This window comes from Anomaloglossus baeobatrachus, chromosome 3 (assembly GCF_048569485.1).
Source record: "Anomaloglossus baeobatrachus isolate aAnoBae1 chromosome 3, aAnoBae1.hap1, whole genome shotgun sequence".
Lineage (NCBI taxonomy): Eukaryota > Metazoa > Chordata > Amphibia > Anura > Aromobatidae > Anomaloglossus > Anomaloglossus baeobatrachus.
The window spans coordinates 308,516,842-308,534,832 of NC_134355.1; the positions used below are offsets into that span (position 1 = coordinate 308,516,842).

A 17,991-nucleotide genomic window follows, 5' to 3' on the forward strand; every position below is an offset into this window, starting at 1 on the left:
AAGAACAAACAGGGAAAAAAAAGGCAAATTTGGCCCAAAAATAAGCAAGACAAAATAGCACACTCAACTTAATATTTGGCTGCACAGCCTTTGGAATAAATAGCTGCAATCAATCGCTTCCTATAACCATCAACATGTTTCTTACACCTCTCATCTGGAATTTTGGACTCTTCTTTTGCGAACTGCTCCAGGTCTCTCATATTTGAACGGTGCCTTTTCCCAACAGCAATTTTAGGATCTGTGCACATGTGTTCAATTGGATTTACAGCTGAACTCATTAATGCCACTTCAGAATTCTCCAGTGCTTTGTTTCTATCTATTTCTTGTGGCTTTTTGAAATATGTTTTGGATCGTTGTCCTGCTGGGAGACCTATGAACTAGGATTGAAACCTAGCTTTCTGACACCGTGCACATTATGGCCCAAAATCCTTTTGGTAATTTTCAGATTTTATGATTCCTTGCACAGTCAAGGCACCCAGTGCCACAGGTGGCAAAACATTTTTGATCCTCCACCATATTTGACTGTAGGTACGGTGTCCTTTTCTTTGTAGGCATAATTTTGTTTTCTGTGAACAGTAGAATGATGTGCTTCTTGATCTCATCTGTCCACAAGACGCTTTCCCAGAAGGATTTTGGATTACATACATTTTGCCAAAAACTGCAGTCTAGCTTTTTTTGTGTCTGTCTGCAGTGCAGTCATCTTGGGTTTCCTGCTGTAGCATTTAATTTCATTCAAATGTCGACAGATAGTTGGCACTGATGCACTTTCCTCCCGCAGGAAGGCTTGAATTTCTTTGTAAATTTATTTGGGAATGTTTATCCTCCACCCGGACTATCCTGCGCTACAACCTTTCATTAATTTTTTTCTGCCATCCATGTCCATGGAGATGATCTAGAGTGCCATGGGTTGTAAACTTCTTAATTTATGTTGCGCACCGTGGACAAAGGAATATCAAGATTTCTGGAGACTGACTTGTAACCCTGAGTATGTTGATATTTTTCAACAGTTTTGGTTCTCAAATCCTCACAGGTCTGTTTTCCGCTTTCTGTCCTCCATACTAAGTGTAGCACACACACAAACACACACACACTGCAATGAATGACTCCACTTCTCTCCTTTTTATTTGTTTTCAGGTGTGATTTTCATATTGCCCACGTGTTACTTGCCACATGGGATTATGAACGAGCATCACATGATTAAAACAGAGTTCTTTACCCACAATTTTGAAAAAGGGGCATCTATTTTGTCATCTCCATTTTTTATTTTTTTTATTTTCATTTTTTTTTTTTTTTGTAAAATTATGTCCAATTTGCAGTTTTTAGGTTTTTTGTGCTCCAATACACCCAAAGGAAATCAGTGTATGACAAAATGTAATTGCAATAATTCTTTGAGAGAAAGACTTCACTTTTTGGAACAATTTAAAGGGTGCCAACACTTTGGCCATGACTGTATATGAATTCTACTTTTTTTACACTCCTAAAGGTTGCATGTTGCTTTTTGCATTGTCCTTTGCAAACATTCTCGTGTCTTTGGGAACAAAGTGAATGCAAACCTATTGAATCATTCGTGCTAAGGTTTCTTAATAATCTGTTATGAAAGCGAAATTGTCTGTCTCTATCCATTTTTTTCTTTACTGACAGAGATTCTGTTTGTGGTCTTTTGAGAGATGGCTCTGAACATTGCAAAGAAAGTAATGCATCTTGTTTAGTGTTACGTCTGGTTCTATCAGTGTGCCTAATGTGAAACCTCACATTGGCTTTCTGTTTGACGGATTTTATTTATTCACATCTTTACATCTGAAATCTTACTGTTGCCCATTCTGTAAAATAGGCAGTACTGTTTGCAGAAGTACACAATATGAAAATATTCATGTCGTATGGCGCATATATAGAGGCGACACCAATGGTATGCTTTAGGCCTCCCTCACACGTTTTCCATGATCCGTGGTGTAGGTGTGTGGCCATGTGTGTTCCGTGTGCTATCTGTGTAACATACGCATAGCACACAGACAGCATGAGCTGGTATACTTACCTGTCCCCAGCGCTACTGTCTCCTGCAATGCTGTAGCTTCTGAGTCTGCGCTGAATGCAGTGAATACGCAATGAGCACAGTGATCGGGCCTGGAAGCAACAGCAGCACCGGAGACAGCAAAGTATAAAAATGCTTTATTTTTATGTGACCTGTGTTTTCTCCGGTACATGTCACACGGATCACATCAATGTGCGGTCCATGTGACACCCGTGCTGCTAGCAGAAAACTGACACGTCGCCGTATGGAGTACACGGACACGTGTGTGTGTGTGTGTGTGCTCCACATGGTCCATGTCAAAACACGGATATGTGCATAGACCCCTTGATTTTAATTGGTGTCCATGTCTCCAGTACTTGTGAAAACGGACGTCACATGTTCTGGAGACACGGATGTGTGAAGGAGGCCTTCGAGGAAGAGGCATCACCTCAGGACAAAAAATGTGTTAGCACAGCATGAATGGTGAAATGAAGCACAGGCGCTTGGTGCACCCTTGGCATGGCCTAGCAGTTCAGTACAATTTCCCACCCACTTTTTTCCTCCAATCCTTGTAAAAGGAAAGCTGTCAATCAATGAGGAGGGAGCGAAGACAGCTGTAAGGGCATTCTGCCGTGACCATTGTATTGGACTGTAGCCACAACCTCTGTGACAGAAAAGATGTCTTACAATTGTTTGGTGGGGCATACAAATTTTTACTAAAGGAAAGGGTGGCTTTAATAGGCTGCCAATGGTGACAAATGGCGCTGTTCTAGAGGCTGTGACAAATACCGAATAAATACAGCCTGTTGGAAGCTTTCCCAGTCACACATTGCGGGAGAGAATCATGTGAACAGGGCCCCAGCCTTCAGTAGGATTTTCATGTTGTGCAGCACCTTTTTTAACTTGCCACATAATGCTGTTTTATAGCCTACCACAGCATCTCACAACTTCATGATATATCTTAATTTTATTTCCTTTAATTTATTTTGTTTTAGCTCAATAGCACATGAATACCCAAGGCTGCTTGGCTCGGTAGCTCATACATATGGATATAGTCCGACGCGCTCAATCATAAATATCTCCATGGCCTGCTTTCCAGATAATTGTAGAAGTCTGGTACAGGGTTTTCAGCTCCACTCACAGGCCAGCCTGCATCAAGCCATAAAAGGGCTGCTTTGTTAAAATGGTTGTCCGGCATGGTGTAAATGTGCTTTAATTAATCTGTCTACAAGGACCTCTTGGCTGAAATCTTCAGGCTGAGAACCCATACATCTTGGTTTTCACAGACTAGTGTTTGCAAAAGTGAATATCTTGTGCTATGTTCACACTGCATCTTTTAGGCTATGTTCACACAGGGCTTTTTGGTAAGTTTTTTTTCCTCACCAAAACCTGATCTTGTGGCAGGAAATCTCCTTTGTCTGCGTTTTTGGTGCGTTTTTCATGCGTTTTTGCTGCAGATTTGATGCTGATTTGCTGCTTTTTTTTTTTTTTTTTCTACAAAATGGGTTGTATCAATGAAAAAAAACGCAGCAAATCTGCAGCAAAGAATTGACATGATCATTGTTTAAAAACCTGACCAAAAACGCAGGTGTTTAACAAAACAGGCAGGAAAAAAAACCTGATGTTTGTGTGTGCATGTTTCAGAAATTTTAGACTATGCTGGGACTGTAAAAAGCAGCTTTTTATTAGCAAGGATTTGCATAAAACCAAGGCAAATCTGCAGCTAAAAAAGCAGCAAAAGAAGCCCTGTGTGAACATAGCCTTACTGCGTTTTTGGTGTTACAAAGATGCAACAAAATGCATGCATTTCCTTCCCCCAGCAAAGTCTATGAGATTTCTATTTTGCTGTTTACACTGTGCATCTTTTTTTTGGCTGCGTTTTTGAAGATGCAGCCTGTCAATTCTTTCTGCATGTTTGGCAGCATTTTTGAGGCCTTCCAGTCAATGGATTTGACTTAAAAAAACGCAATGGACAAAATGCGGTAAAAATGTGTGAAACATGCATGCGTTTTTGCCACTGGTGCATTTTTTTGAGCCACAAATGCTGCATCTTTTTGGTTAAGAAAAGTTGCAGTGTGTGAACATAGCCTTAGGAGTAAGCTGCTGGCTGATGCATTTACCTACATGGATACTTTCTAGTAAACTAGACGAAAACCATACAAATTTGTGATGGGCTCTAGTTAAACCAATAAAAAAACTTAAAAAAATAAATAAATTGAATCTTAGAATATATTAAATATAGAATATTAGAATATATTAAAAAGCACTGAATACGAGTGACTAGGTAGAAAGGTATATAAGCCGTAAAGAGTGACATCCAAAGGAGGTCATTAATAGAGGAAATAAACTCTCTAAATGCACCATTGCTTTGGGTTTTTTCAGATGGAGTTGGAAAATTGCTGTTTTTTTCATAACTCCGCTTCCTTGAGCGTTTTTGCAGCTTTTTTTCACCATAGAAAGCAATGAGTGTGAAAAGGTAACCATGCATTTTTGCTTTTTGGTGTGTTTTTTTTTTTTTTTTTTTTGTTAAAGGAGTTGTCCGACATAAACTCAAAAATTTTTGTTAAGCTAATCTGTGATGTATTGTCGTATAAAACACCCCTACATTATTTTTCGTTTTCTAACTTTTGTTCCTCTTGAATTCACCCTTTATTCTCTGCAGCTCTTTGTTTACATTCAGCTCTAGCAAACTGACCACTACCTGTGCCAAACCTCCCAGTCACAGCTGGCACTGCCCGGCCTCAGTGTCCAGCCCCTCCCCAGTGTCCAGCCTTGCCCCCTGCCCGCCCCCTGCACACACATTCCCTGTCAGTATTCTTCCCCAGCACCTGACCTGTTATCACTACAACATTGCAAATAACAGCCCCACACACACATATGGCTCTGCACACCACACGCACACATATGGCTCTGCACCATACACACGCACATATGGCTCTGCACACCACACACACGCACATATGGCTCTGCACACCACACACATGCACATAGGGCTCTGCACACCACACACATGCACATAGGGCTCTGCACACCACACACACGCACATCGGGCTCTGCACCGCACACACGCACATCGGGCTCTGCACCGCACACACGCACATCGGGCTCTGCACCGCACACACGCACATCGGGCTCTGCACCGCACACACGCACATCGGGCTCTGCACCGCACACACGCACATCGGGCTCTGCACCGCACACACGCACATCGGGCTCTGCACCGCACACACGCACATCGGGCTCTGCACCGCACACACGCACATCGGGCTCTGCACCGCACACACGCACATCGGGCTCTGCACCGCACACACGCACATCGGGCTCTGCACCGCACACACGCACATCGGGCTCTGCACCGCACACACGCACATCGGGCTCTGCACCGCACACACGCACATCGGGCTCTGCACCGCACACACGCACATCGGGCTCTGCACCGCACACGCACATCGGGCTCTGCACCGCACACATATGGCTCTGCACCGCACACGCACACATATGGCGCTCTGTACCGACCCCCCTACCCCCATAGGGAACACATGTAGGGAGTACATTCTCACCCGTCCTCGGTCCCCGCCGCTCCTGCACGTTCGCACGCTGTCTGTGCTCTGGACATATCAGCACAGTAGTGACGTCACCGCTGTGCTGAATAGAGCACAGACAGCGGGACAGTGATGAGAAGCAGCGCTGCTTCTCATCAGAGCTTTCAAATGTACCGGCATCTGTGATCTGTGATGCCGGTACATTTGAATGTGTGATCCTGAGCAGGGGCCCGGTGCTGGCGCTGACACCGCTGAAGCTGCCGCCAGGCCCCTCCCCCAGGTCACGGACCCCACAGCAGTGCAGGGGGAGGTTGCGGGGAGAGTAAGGGATGCATGGGAATGTGTGGGAGGGTGCAGGGAAGGGGGGGCGGGGCTCATCGCACTGTGCCGCCCAGCAGGGAGGCGACATGCTTTTCCAGATTTGCATGTCAACATGGTCCAGCCCATGTTGACATGATATGACCGGAAGCAGCAAAATCGCTGCAGGAGCGGTCACATGACCACTCTGAGCCGGGGGAGAGGGGCTGACAGGAGGGCAGGTAAGTGCTCACTATCTACTTACCTGCCCCAATGTAGCCCAATAGGGTAATAAAAAAAAAGTCAAAAGAAGCCGGATAACCCCTTTAAACAAGCAGTGTAGATAAATGACACATGTAATCTGCAGCAAAACCTACTTTTTGTAAGCAAGTTTTGTCTGCAGAAAAAAGTAGCAATATGTGAACACATCCTTATGAGATACTCCAAAATAAGTCCATGTTACTAACAACCACAAGCCACAAATGATCATTTAAATATAGGAACTCCTATACCGTCCCATGCATAACCTCAACCATCACATAGTGTTATGCATTGGGATTTCTAAATAGAAATAATGCATATTTCTTAGGTCCATCATTCCTGGACCTAACGCGTTTCACTCAGGAGTCATGAGGGGACTAATCAATTGAAAGAAGTGCCATCAATGAGCAGCTACACTCCTATGGCCGCAATGAGATACAATATGATGCTGCGTGTTTATCAGCGGTGTCGGGCAGTTCAAATAAGGTCAGAAAGCACTGTCATTTCCTCAGACGTCACCAACTGATATGTATACTTAATATGCACTGGAACGCAAATTCATTCCACACAATGTGTGCTCAAGGAAAACCGCATGTGTTCCTACTGTATACTAATCAGTCTACACGCACAACTTTAATGAGGACAATTTCCATCTGATGCATCACCTAATGCTATTTAGGACAGGGCAAAAAAAAACCCCAAAAGGGTAAAAGGAGAAATACATTTAGGTAGGGATGTTTTTGGGGACAGTTTATTCCCTACACTGTGGTATGTCCATTCAACGCAGCATCTCGAGATGCACTAAGGAGGGGTGCCCGAGCTAAGAAGCTACCAAAACGAAGGGTTATCTACCTTCCCTATTTGTGGAAAAAATGATGACCACAAACTCACTTGTGGTCCGATGGATCCCACGCAACTAATTCAAGGGTAGTTGCCTCCTTTGGCTATTCTTCCCTTTAAGGTGAATACACATTTACTGTATACCTAGTCACTGTTTATTCAATGCCTTTTAATATGTTCATAATATAGATGAGATTTTTAATGGGGCTTTTTGGTTACTTTATAGTAAACTACCCGTTTAAGTACCTCTTTACTTCCTTTATGGTTGCATAGCCAACACAATGCTACTTTACAATTAAAGGAAAATTCCACATGAACCTTGCACATACATAGGTAGAGACCTGCAATCAATTGCAAGGGACCACATGGTCGTTGCAGGTTCCATGTTTTAAAGGGAATTTTATCAGAAACAGTATAGTGTTTCAGAGTAAAATGCAGGTTCTTCTATTAAAGGTGCCCATCCCTGATCCAAGCTGCATTTAATATGGCAGTTTGACTCGCATGCATACAGGTTACCTTTTAAAGGGGTTGTCCACTACTTGGACAACACATTCTCTTTCCCCATTTACACCCCCATAAAAATAAAAAAAAAGCCTATACTCTCCTCCACTGCCAGCAAAGTTCCAGCGATGTTGGAACGCGCGTTCCCGAGGTCTATGTGACATGACATACGAGCTTTGCACCTAATCAGCACAGTCTTCCTTCTCCCTCCCAGTAGCCGGCCGCCGGGTGATCAGCTGATCGCTCCCAGTAGCCGGCCGCCGGGTGATCAGCTGATCGCTCCCAGCGCCGGGTGACCAGCTGATCGCTCCCAGTAGCCGGCCGCCGGGTGATCAGCTGATCGCTCCCAGCAGCTGGTCGCCGGGTGATCAGCTGATCGCTCCCAGCAGCTGGTCGCCGGGTGATCAGCTGATCGCTCCCAGCAGCTGGTCGCCGGGTGATCAGCTGATCGCTCCCAGCAGCTGGTCGCCGGGTGATCAGCTGATCGCTCCCAGCGCCGGGTGATCAGCTGATCGCTCCCAGCGCCGGGTGATCAGCTGATCGCTCCCAGCGCCGGGTGATCAGCTGATCGCTCCCAGCGCCGGGTGATCAGCTGATCGCTCCCAGCGCCGGGTGATCAGCTGATCGCTCGGCCGCCGAGAATGTGGGCAGAGTGGGTGGAGCCGAGCGGGGCCATGGTGCTGAGGACGTGTGTGTGTGTGTGTGTGTGTGTGTGTGTGTGTGTGTGTGTGTATATGTTTATATATAATATATGTGTGTATATATATATATGTGTGTATGTATGTATAATATATGTATGTATAATATATGCATGTATTATATATATATATATATATATATATATATATATATATATATATATATATATATATATATATATATATATATATATATATATATATATATATATATATATATATATATATATATATATATATATATATATATATATATATTAATATAATATAATATAATATAATTTTGGCTGTATGGAGTGCGGGAGGGGGCGGAGCTGAGCGGGGAAGTGTCGGGCTCCCTGCACACGTGGCCAGGGTAAATATGGGTAAAGCACTTTGCTTGGTTACCCGATATTTATCTTTGTTACGGGTGCAGGGAGCCAGAGAGAGCATGCGCAGTGAAATCCTAAGGATTTCGCTGCTCAAAAAAAGTTACATGCTGCGTTCCTCCTGCTGGGCGGAAGCAACGGCGCGTCGCCCAGCGGTAGCAACGCAGGTCCTTTTGGCACAATTCGTCATCCATACAAGGCTATGGGAAACAGCGGAATCCGTTAACGGATTCCGCTGTTTTCCAAAAGGGCGGATTGTGACGGAAGGAAAACAACGCAAGTGTGAAAGTACCCTAAGGCTGCTTTGACAAATCAGTTTTTTGCAATCAGGCACAATCCGGCGCGTTGCAGAAAAAACGCATCAGTTTTTTTTTTCCGCTGGGTATGGTTTTTCCTCAGACTTTTATTAGCGCTGGATTGTGCCGCATGTACTCGCGTTTGATCCAGTTTTTGCCGGTTGCGGCAAAAATAATCACTCCGGTGGCCGCACAGGACGCAGAGAGGAACGTTTTTTGCCAGTGGTCAAAAACTGCATAGCGCCGCATGCGGAGCTCTGCGGCATGGTGCATAATAAAAGTCTATGCGCACCGAATCCAGTGGCATGCATCAAACACTGGAAGCATGTACCGTATCCGGTTTTTACTTCTGAGCATGCCCAGAAGTTATATAAATTAATTGCTTGTCATAAAATCTCTTTCACTCACACACTCTCGCATTCGTGCTCTCGCGTTCGCTCTCTCGTTCTCACTCTCTTGCGTTCGCGCTCTCGTTCTCGCTCTCTCGCTCTCCTATGGGCGCCTGAACCCATCCAATTCCGGTGACTGTTCCGTCTTTTAGCAACAGAGCATGCTCAGATGTGTAAATTCCTTTCTGGTTAGAAAATCTGTCGGTCTCTCTCTCTCTCTCACCCCCTCTCTTACTCACTGATCACTGACACAGCGCTGCACGGCTGTCACACTGCTCCAGCGGCTTCCCCCGCTTTTGAAAATGCTGGCCGCTCCTTATTCCATCTCATAGTCACTGTTTCCACCGCCCACCAGCGCCTATGATTGGTTGCAGTCAGATGAGCCCCCACGCTGAATGACAGGTGTCTCACTGCAACAAATCACAGCCGCCAGTGGGCGGGTATATATCGGGCAGTACAATAAATGATTTTTAAAAAAAATGGTGAGGGGTCCCCCCCACACCCTAATTTTGATACCAGCCAAGGTAAAGCCACACGGCTGAGGGCTAGTATTCTCAGGATGGGGAGCCCCACGTTATGGTGAGCCCCCCAGCCTAAAAATATCAGCCAGCAGCTGCCCAGAATTACCGCATCCATTAGATGCGACAGTCCCGGGACTCTACCCTGCTCATCCCGAATTGCCCTGGTGCGGTGGCAATCGGTAATAAGGAGTTAATGGCAGCCCATAGCTGCCACTAAGTCCTAGGTTAACCATGGCAGGCGTCTGAGACAACCCCCCCATCACTAAACTGTAGTGAAAGTAAATAAACAGAAACACCGAAAAATCCTTTTTTTTAAATAAAAGACAAAAAAAAACACCCTCTTTCACCACTTTATTAATCCCTAAATACCCCTCCAGGTCCGGCGTAATACACACGAGGTCCCACGACGCATCCAGTTCTGCTACATCGGAAGCTGACGGGAGCGGCCGTAGAACACCGCCGCTCGCTGTGAGCTCCATGCAGCAACTGAAGTGAGTCGCGCTGTCAGCGGTGATGTCACTCAGGTTACCAGCGGCCATAGCTGGGTTTTGCCAAGTACAAGCTGCTACAACAGATCAGTTTTGGTTTTTTTTTTTAACGGATCTGTCCCATCAGTTGTACCACAATCTCCAACGCATCCATCACATCAGTCACAAAACTGATTGTGACTGATGCAAAGCAACGGAAGTGTGACAGCAGCCTTAAATGTCCAAAAGTGGGGAGAAGGAAGCCAGTGCTGATTGGGTGCAGGGCTTGCGTGTCATAACAATGTCACATTGGCCCCGATAACGCAATTTTCGTCATCTTTTTCTGGACATAGGTCAATGGAGCATGTACGATTTCGGACTAACAATCACTTTTGTTCTCCTGTAGATAAGCCACCACGAGACATGACTCTGACATACAGAACACAGGAGTGCTTCGCTATAACCAGAAAACCCATTTAAACTCTTTCTAGACTGTTTATTCTATATTTATATATTAAAATATTAGTAAGTCACCACAGGAATGATTCCTACATGAACGTCGGGAAATGGGCTTATATTGACATTTGTAGAAAGTGCTTTAGATGCCATACAAGCGCTGAAAGATTGTTTTTCTTATTTAATAGATATTTAGAAGAAAAGCAGTAGAACTTGGAGAGAAACTCTTGCCTGCTTTCAATACACCGACTGGAATTCCTTGGGCGCTGTTAAACATGAAGAGGTAAATCGTTAGGTTATGTGTGTTCTGTTTCAGTGGTATATATGGTTTCGTTTTATCTTTGCTTATTTCTTTTTCTGCATTAGATAAGGTTCCTTTTATCCAGCTTTATTATACAACTATAAAAGTAAGACACCATTCTCCCTGTGCCAGAAATTCTTCAGTAGCCCTTGAGCAATCTGCCAGTGGAAATGTCTTCTGAGGTGGTAGATGTTAAGTGATTGTCTTTATGCTACACGTTGCTGTAGAGTGCCAGAATGACTTGTCATGATATTAGGAATGATGGGTACTTGAGACATTAACGTTTGTACTCTGCCATGTACATTTCCGAATTCTTGCCGTAGTAAGGATGTTCGAGGAACTGTATTAAAGATCATCTTTCACTATTTTTACATTTTTATTTTTTTTTTGGCCACATGATGCTGAAGTTATCTGTATAAAACAGGTTTTTATTTGAGGGTTTTTATGTCCAGTGTGGAAATATTGGCTTGTAGACTTTATATGCTAATTTCTACTTTAATCAAGGGGGCATTAGCAGAGATTATTTTCTGTGGCTATTTACTTTCCCCCTGCATGGTGTTGTCTAATCATAAGTGGGCTGCGTCATGAGGGGAAGAAAAAAAATCCCCCAGAGAAGATCAGTGCTCAGTTAAAACGACTGTATCTAACCAGGTCGGATATGTTTAATTTTTGGAACAAACTATGATTTCAAGTGCCTGGAGGAGAGCAGAGCTGTGTGGCATTACATACACTGCTCTACATCTGTCCCAGACTCTCAGCTGTGGTCTCCTCCTGGCACTTGTAATCAAACTATGGAGAGTGGTGTGTTTAAAGGGAATCTGTCACCAGATTTTTACCACCTAATCTAAGAGCAGCAGAGATCCTGATTCCAGGGATGTCACTTACTGGGCTACTTAGTGTAGTTTTGATAATCTACTGCTAATTAATCAGTGATTTTATCATTAGAGGACTACATGGCGTGCTGCCAGGTAGTCCAGCATATTCCTGAGCTCTCTATAATTTCATATACATTGATTATCAAAATTACAAACATTGATTATCAAATTGACAGCAAACAGCTCATGAAGTGACACATCACTGGAATCAGGGTCTCCGTCTCTACATTGTGCAGCTCTCAGATGAGGTAGAAAACCTGGTGACAGATTCCCTTTAATAACAAAGCACGCTCTCTTCCCTTTCACTTGTACGGGCAGTAACTGCCAGCAGTGAGATCTGAGGACAGAGGGAGTATAGCAAATCAGTGTGTGAGATAAATGCAGAGCGGTGTATATAATGACACACTATTCCTAAGTTTCCCTTGTACTGGTACTGTCATTAATTGCCGGTAGTGAGATCTGTGTGACCCTGTTGGACGCATCAGTCTTATCACATCACACAGAACGCCGGTTCTAAACCTTTCTGGGGACACTTTTACTTGCATGATGCTTTTGTTTGATTTGAAAAATGTCATACAGAGGAAAAAAGAGAACTCTTCCAGAAATCATCGGTAACACCCCCTTGGCTATATTTGAAATTTAATTGTAAAGTTTATATGCTAATATCTCTGTAGCATAGATGAGAAATATAAAAAAAACGAACGTGAAAAATGTGGTTATGACTTGTAAGGCCCCTTTCACATTGCGTTTCAGTGGCTCTGTCGGTGCATACGTCCGAAATCCCGCCCCTCCCCCACAAAGTGTGTTTCAGCTGTATGCACCGACAGGGCCATTGAGTATAATGGAGCAGACAGAGCAAGCGGATGCTCTGTCTTGCACCATTTTCGGGTCTATACACTTTCTGCAGGCGGATGCCAAGACGTGGCAGACTACGTTCTGGTGTCCTCTTGCAAAAACGTATACACCCAAAAATGGTGCAAGACAGAGCAATCCGCTTGCTCTGTCTGCTCAATTATACTCAATGGCCCTGTCGGTGCATACATCTGAAACGTGTGTTGTGGGGGAGGATTTCGGACGTATGCCCCGACTGAGCCACTGAAACGCAATGTGAAAGGGGCCTAATCCTCTTTGCTGATTCCTGGAGAACATTTGGATCTTCATTATCTGGGATCGGCTAGTACCTGGATGTCGTACCTTGTATTGCTCTCTGTTGGAGGATAGCCCACCAGCATACTAGGTCGGCCTCATGTATATGCAGGAGTGCACTATTTGCACAGCCTCGCCAGGTGAGACACGTCTCTGCTTATTTTGCCACATTGGTTTTCACCTTACTGTGTTCAGAAGGCGCCATTTTTTCTCCCTTTCCCACAGGGATAATCCACACACAAGTTTTATTCAGCCTCGTTACCATGATGTGGCCAGTGTAGCATGTAAAATGTAGTGAGAGGTCTTTTGTTAAAGTTTTTTTTATACAGTATAAAAAAGCCTTTTTGTATGTTTCTTTTCTCCCAAAGGGAAACTTGATGGGAGTGTAGCCTACTTTCCATGCATGGAGAAACCAAATGTAAATCACAAAACATCAGACACTGGAGCTCTTGACTGAGCTATATGCTTACATCTGTCTGTATTCAGGAGGTAGCATATCCAGCCATACATATTCCCCTTAAGTTGTTCAGCCAAGTACAATGATGTCTGGTCTGATCATTGTCCACGGGGAACTTTACATGACAGGCCCCAGACCTCTCCATGCTCCACTGCAGCATGGTATTGTGCTTAGATGAGTGGTCACAGCTTGGGAGGCTGATACTGTACGTTCCTTTCCTCTTAATAGTCAAGTTTCTGCAGTGTGCATAGAAATAAATGTGTCCTCATATTCTAATGTGTCATGCAGAATTACTAATCACTTCATATTTAAGGAATTATGCGCACATGCTTTATTCCTTGATGTAGTCTAGTACAGAGTCTTGTAATAATCAGTGGTGGACAACACCCCCGGACGTTTTAGGAAAAATAGTGATGGGATTTGGGTACTGTGAGAAATGATGTAATGCAGCCCAGTGCCAGTTGTGAAGTTGGCCAGACAATGGGTGGTCTTTACATCCTGGCCAGCTCCAGTTTCACACAATAAGTCCATATCTATTCCACTAATCTCATTTCACGGACATACATTTCCCAGTATGAAAGTAGATTATGCCTGAATAAGATTTTATCTTCAGGTCTACTTGTATTCTTAGCTTAACACCCATATATGAATGAGCTCTCTAAGCAGATATCTCCTGTTTGGAATAGGAATAGGAGTTTGTATTGAGGCAACAATAAAAGATAATGAGACTACTGCCCTATGAAATGGGATTTGTATGGGGAAAGGAAGAGAGTAGTATTTCATGTAGTGTAATCTTTGTCAGGTCTGTAAAAGAGAGCACCAAACTATACATCACGATTAATGTTCGGTATATACTTCAGGAAGAATATCTCTGCATGGAATTGATCACCAATATGTGACCGGTGGGGGTCTGACACCCAACACTTAAGGTCCAGTCACACTAAGCAACTTACCAGCGATCCCAACAACGATAGGGATCGCTGGTAAGTTGCTAGGAGGTTGCTGGTGAGATGTCACACTGCGACGCTCCAGCGATCCCACCAGCAACCTGACCTGGCAGGGATCGCTGGAGCGTCGCTACACGAGTCGCTGGTGGCCTCACCAGCAACCAGTGACCAGCCCTCAGCGCCGCGTGGAAGATGCTGCGCTTGGTAACTAAGGTAAATATCGGGTAGCCAACCCGATATTTACCTTGGTTACCAGCGCACGCAGCTACACGTGCAGAGAGCAGGGAGCAGCGCACACCGCTTAGCGCTGGCTCCCTGCTCTCCTAGCTACAGCACACATCGGGTCAATTAACCCAATGTGTCCTGCAGCTAACACAGAGCAGGAGCCGGCACTGACAGTGAGAGCGGCGGAGGCTGGTAACGAAGGTAAATATCGGGTAACCAAGGACAGGGCTTCTTGGTTACCCGATGTTTACCGTGGTTACCAGTGTCCGCAGAAGCCGGCTCCTGCTGCCTGCACATTTAGTTGTTGCTGTCTCGCTGTCACACACAGCGATCTGTGCTTCACAGCGGGACAGCAACAACTAAAAAATGGCCCAGGACATTCAGCAACAACCAACGACCTCACAGCAGGGGCCAGGTTGTTGCTGGCTGTCACACACCGCAACATCACTAGCAACATCGCTGCTACGTCACAAAAGTTGTTCGTTAGCAGCAATGTTGCTAGCGATGTTGCTTAGTGTGACGGGGCCTTTAGGCTATGTGCCCACGGGGGAAAGTGTCCTGCGGTTATATCCGCAGGACATTCCACAGGAGCTCCCAGAAAACCGCAGCACAACTTTGTCTGTTTCAGTGCTGCGGTTTATTTGCGGAATGTCCTGTGGATATCCTGCGGGCATTCTGCATTGAGGACACAGTACCATATCTTCAGCACTGCATCCTCAATACAGAACAAGTGCTGAGTGATCGGGGGAGTTCATACTTACCTCAATCACGTAGCACTTCTCTCCGGCGTCTGTCAGCGTCTCTACACTGTGCAGGAGAAGGTGGGCGGGCCAAAACTACCTCTGGCTGTCACATGACCGGAGCTCGTGCAGGCCCCGTCCACCTCCTCCTTCCTGTTCATGGATCAACCGCGCTCCAGCCTCCTGTGCACCGAGGGAAAGTGACCGGGTGTCTCCTATCAAAGCAGGTAAGTATGAGATCATCCGCAGGAATAATTGACATGCAGTTATGTGCGGCTGCGGGATATCCGCAACATATTCCGCAGTCGCACATTCCGCAACGTGGACACAGACACTCCACATGTCCCATAAGATAACATGGGGAGTGTCTGTGCATGCTAAAACCTGCGGATTTATCTGGAAAATCCAGATAAAGCTGCAGGTTTTCCGCGGCAAAATCCACAGAAGCAAGTTCCCATGGGCACATGGCCTTACACTGACCAGCTGAAGCCGTGCCATGTACAGGAGATGGTTGTCACCCATCTCTCATAAAGAACGCAGCCGAACCACACGTTCCTGTCTTCTCTAAGGGCCACCAGCAGCTTATCTCCACCACAACCTAAATCAGACATGCCGGATCCTTAGCTCCCCTGATAATTGTCTGGGGTCACCACATATTAGTATGTTGGCCAAACCAGTCAATACCATTAGGCTGCATATGTGGGGGCTTAAACGATGTGCGGGCCGAACTCCACAGCCCTTTCATATTGTTTAGCGTCCACTTAAATGGGAGATAAATAGAGTTGAGCGAGTAGCTAAATGTTTGTACTCGCTATACTCCTAACGAGTACTGTCTAATACTTGTGTATTCGTTGCAAATAGCGCATTCAATGCAAGTCAATGAGTAACCCAAATGCCGTACTATTCGTGTGTGTAGCGAATAATGCGGAATTACGGGTTACTCGTCACATTGCGATTATTCCCCATTGACTTGCATTGCACACGCTATTCGGAATGAATACGCGAGTATAGCCAGTACGAATAGATAGGTACACGCTCAACTGTAGAGATAAGGCATCAGATTGGGAAGTGACCACTAAACAATGTTCAGGGCTATGTTACGCCCCCCCCCTACCCCCGTGTGTCAGTGTGGATTGATCAGTGTGGGGGGCCCTATTGATGACCTATTTCATGCTAGGGCTACACTACACGGAGAAGGGCTAGAAAGATATGTACGGTAATACTTTTCTAGATCCTGATGTAAGAAGAATTAAAAAAAACTTCCGTGACTTTTTTTATTTCTCTATCTGAGTCTTCGATTGTTTATGTATAATGTCCTTTTAAATATATACCAAAATATCTAAACTAATTCAATTTTATGACTTAGATTTTCCAATTACAATTTAGTTAAAACCAGCAGCCAAATTTAATTTTGAACCACTTGAGGACTTAACAGTATGGCATTGGCAGACGAGTTGGCAGTAATGTAAGCAAAGCTATTAAATCGCTCTGATGCTAAATGAATGTTTCACTTTACCTTTCTCCATTTTATGGCATTTCTAATTGCATTTGTCCTCAAAACTCTTGAAACGTCCATTATTAGACATCTTTAAAAAGCTATTTCCTACCACCATTGTCTTAATTGTTTCTGTAAATCTAGCCGTTCAGGATGCCTGAAGGTCACTGTGGTGCTGGGTGTCATGAATTGGTTTGTCAGAGACCCTAAAATGAATCGCGTTCGCTTTAAATTACACATACCATTGCTTTAATCTTCATTTTTTTTGTCACAAATGGAGTCCAAATTCTGAATAAAAACCGTTTTTCTAAAGTTTCTGATTGTGAAACAAAGGTATCATTGTGGCTTTGTTCCAAGATTTTAGACTAGTAACTAGTAATATTTACTTGCCCCTTAATGTCTACTAGGGGTTACTGGCAGGAGCAGCCTATTCTTATCCCCTTCACCATCCGGGGATTTTCAGTTTTTGCGCTGTTAAATTAACTTTTTACATTTTAAATGTACTTTTAAATTTTAACCAGCAATTTCACCATATAGTGTACTGGAATATGGTCATAAAAAATAAAAAAAAAGTGCAATTCCACAATTCTTTCTTGGGTGTTTTATTTACCATGCTCACTATATGGTAAAACCAGGCAGTATGATTCTGGAAATCAGGACAAGTACGTAGATACCAAACATGTATAGTTTTTCTTTCCTTTTAAGTAGTGGAAAATAAATTTAAAAAATCTGAAATTTTTTGTGTTAAAAAAAAATAAATAAATAAAGATTAGCTTTTGGTGCCATTTTCCAAGCACTGGTGTTATATTTTGGGATCGTTGGCTATGTAATGGCTTTTTTTGCTCCCTAAGCTGATGTTATTACTGATCCCATTTTTGGGCAGATTTGATGCTTTAATCTACTTTTATAACCAATAACACGTAATTCTGGTGGGTGTTTGAATTTTTTTTATCGTTACACAGTTTACTGTTCTTTTATTTTAAATTTTGATTGATTGGACATCTGAGCTCAGCGATATCAAATGTTTGTTTTTTTTTTTTGTTTTTTTTTTATTTTCAGTAAGGCAAAAGGGGGGTGGGTTTGAACTTTTTTTTGTTTTGATCTTTTATATCTTTTTAAAGACCCCCCCCCTTACACACACACACACACACACACACACAC

At 44.1% G+C, this 17,991-nt stretch overlaps 1 protein-coding gene across 1 annotated transcript in view; it reads left to right on the forward strand.

Moving 5' to 3' along the window:
• MAN1A1 (mannosidase alpha class 1A member 1) overlaps nt 1–17,991 on the forward strand; it is a 306,505-nt gene that overhangs the window by 200,790 nt on the left and 87,724 nt on the right. The window contains exon 5 of the mRNA XM_075340007.1: nt 10,833–10,927. Coding sequence (XP_075196122.1) covers nt 10,833–10,927 — 95 coding nt within the window. The remainder of the gene's footprint in view (nt 1–10,832; nt 10,928–17,991) is intronic.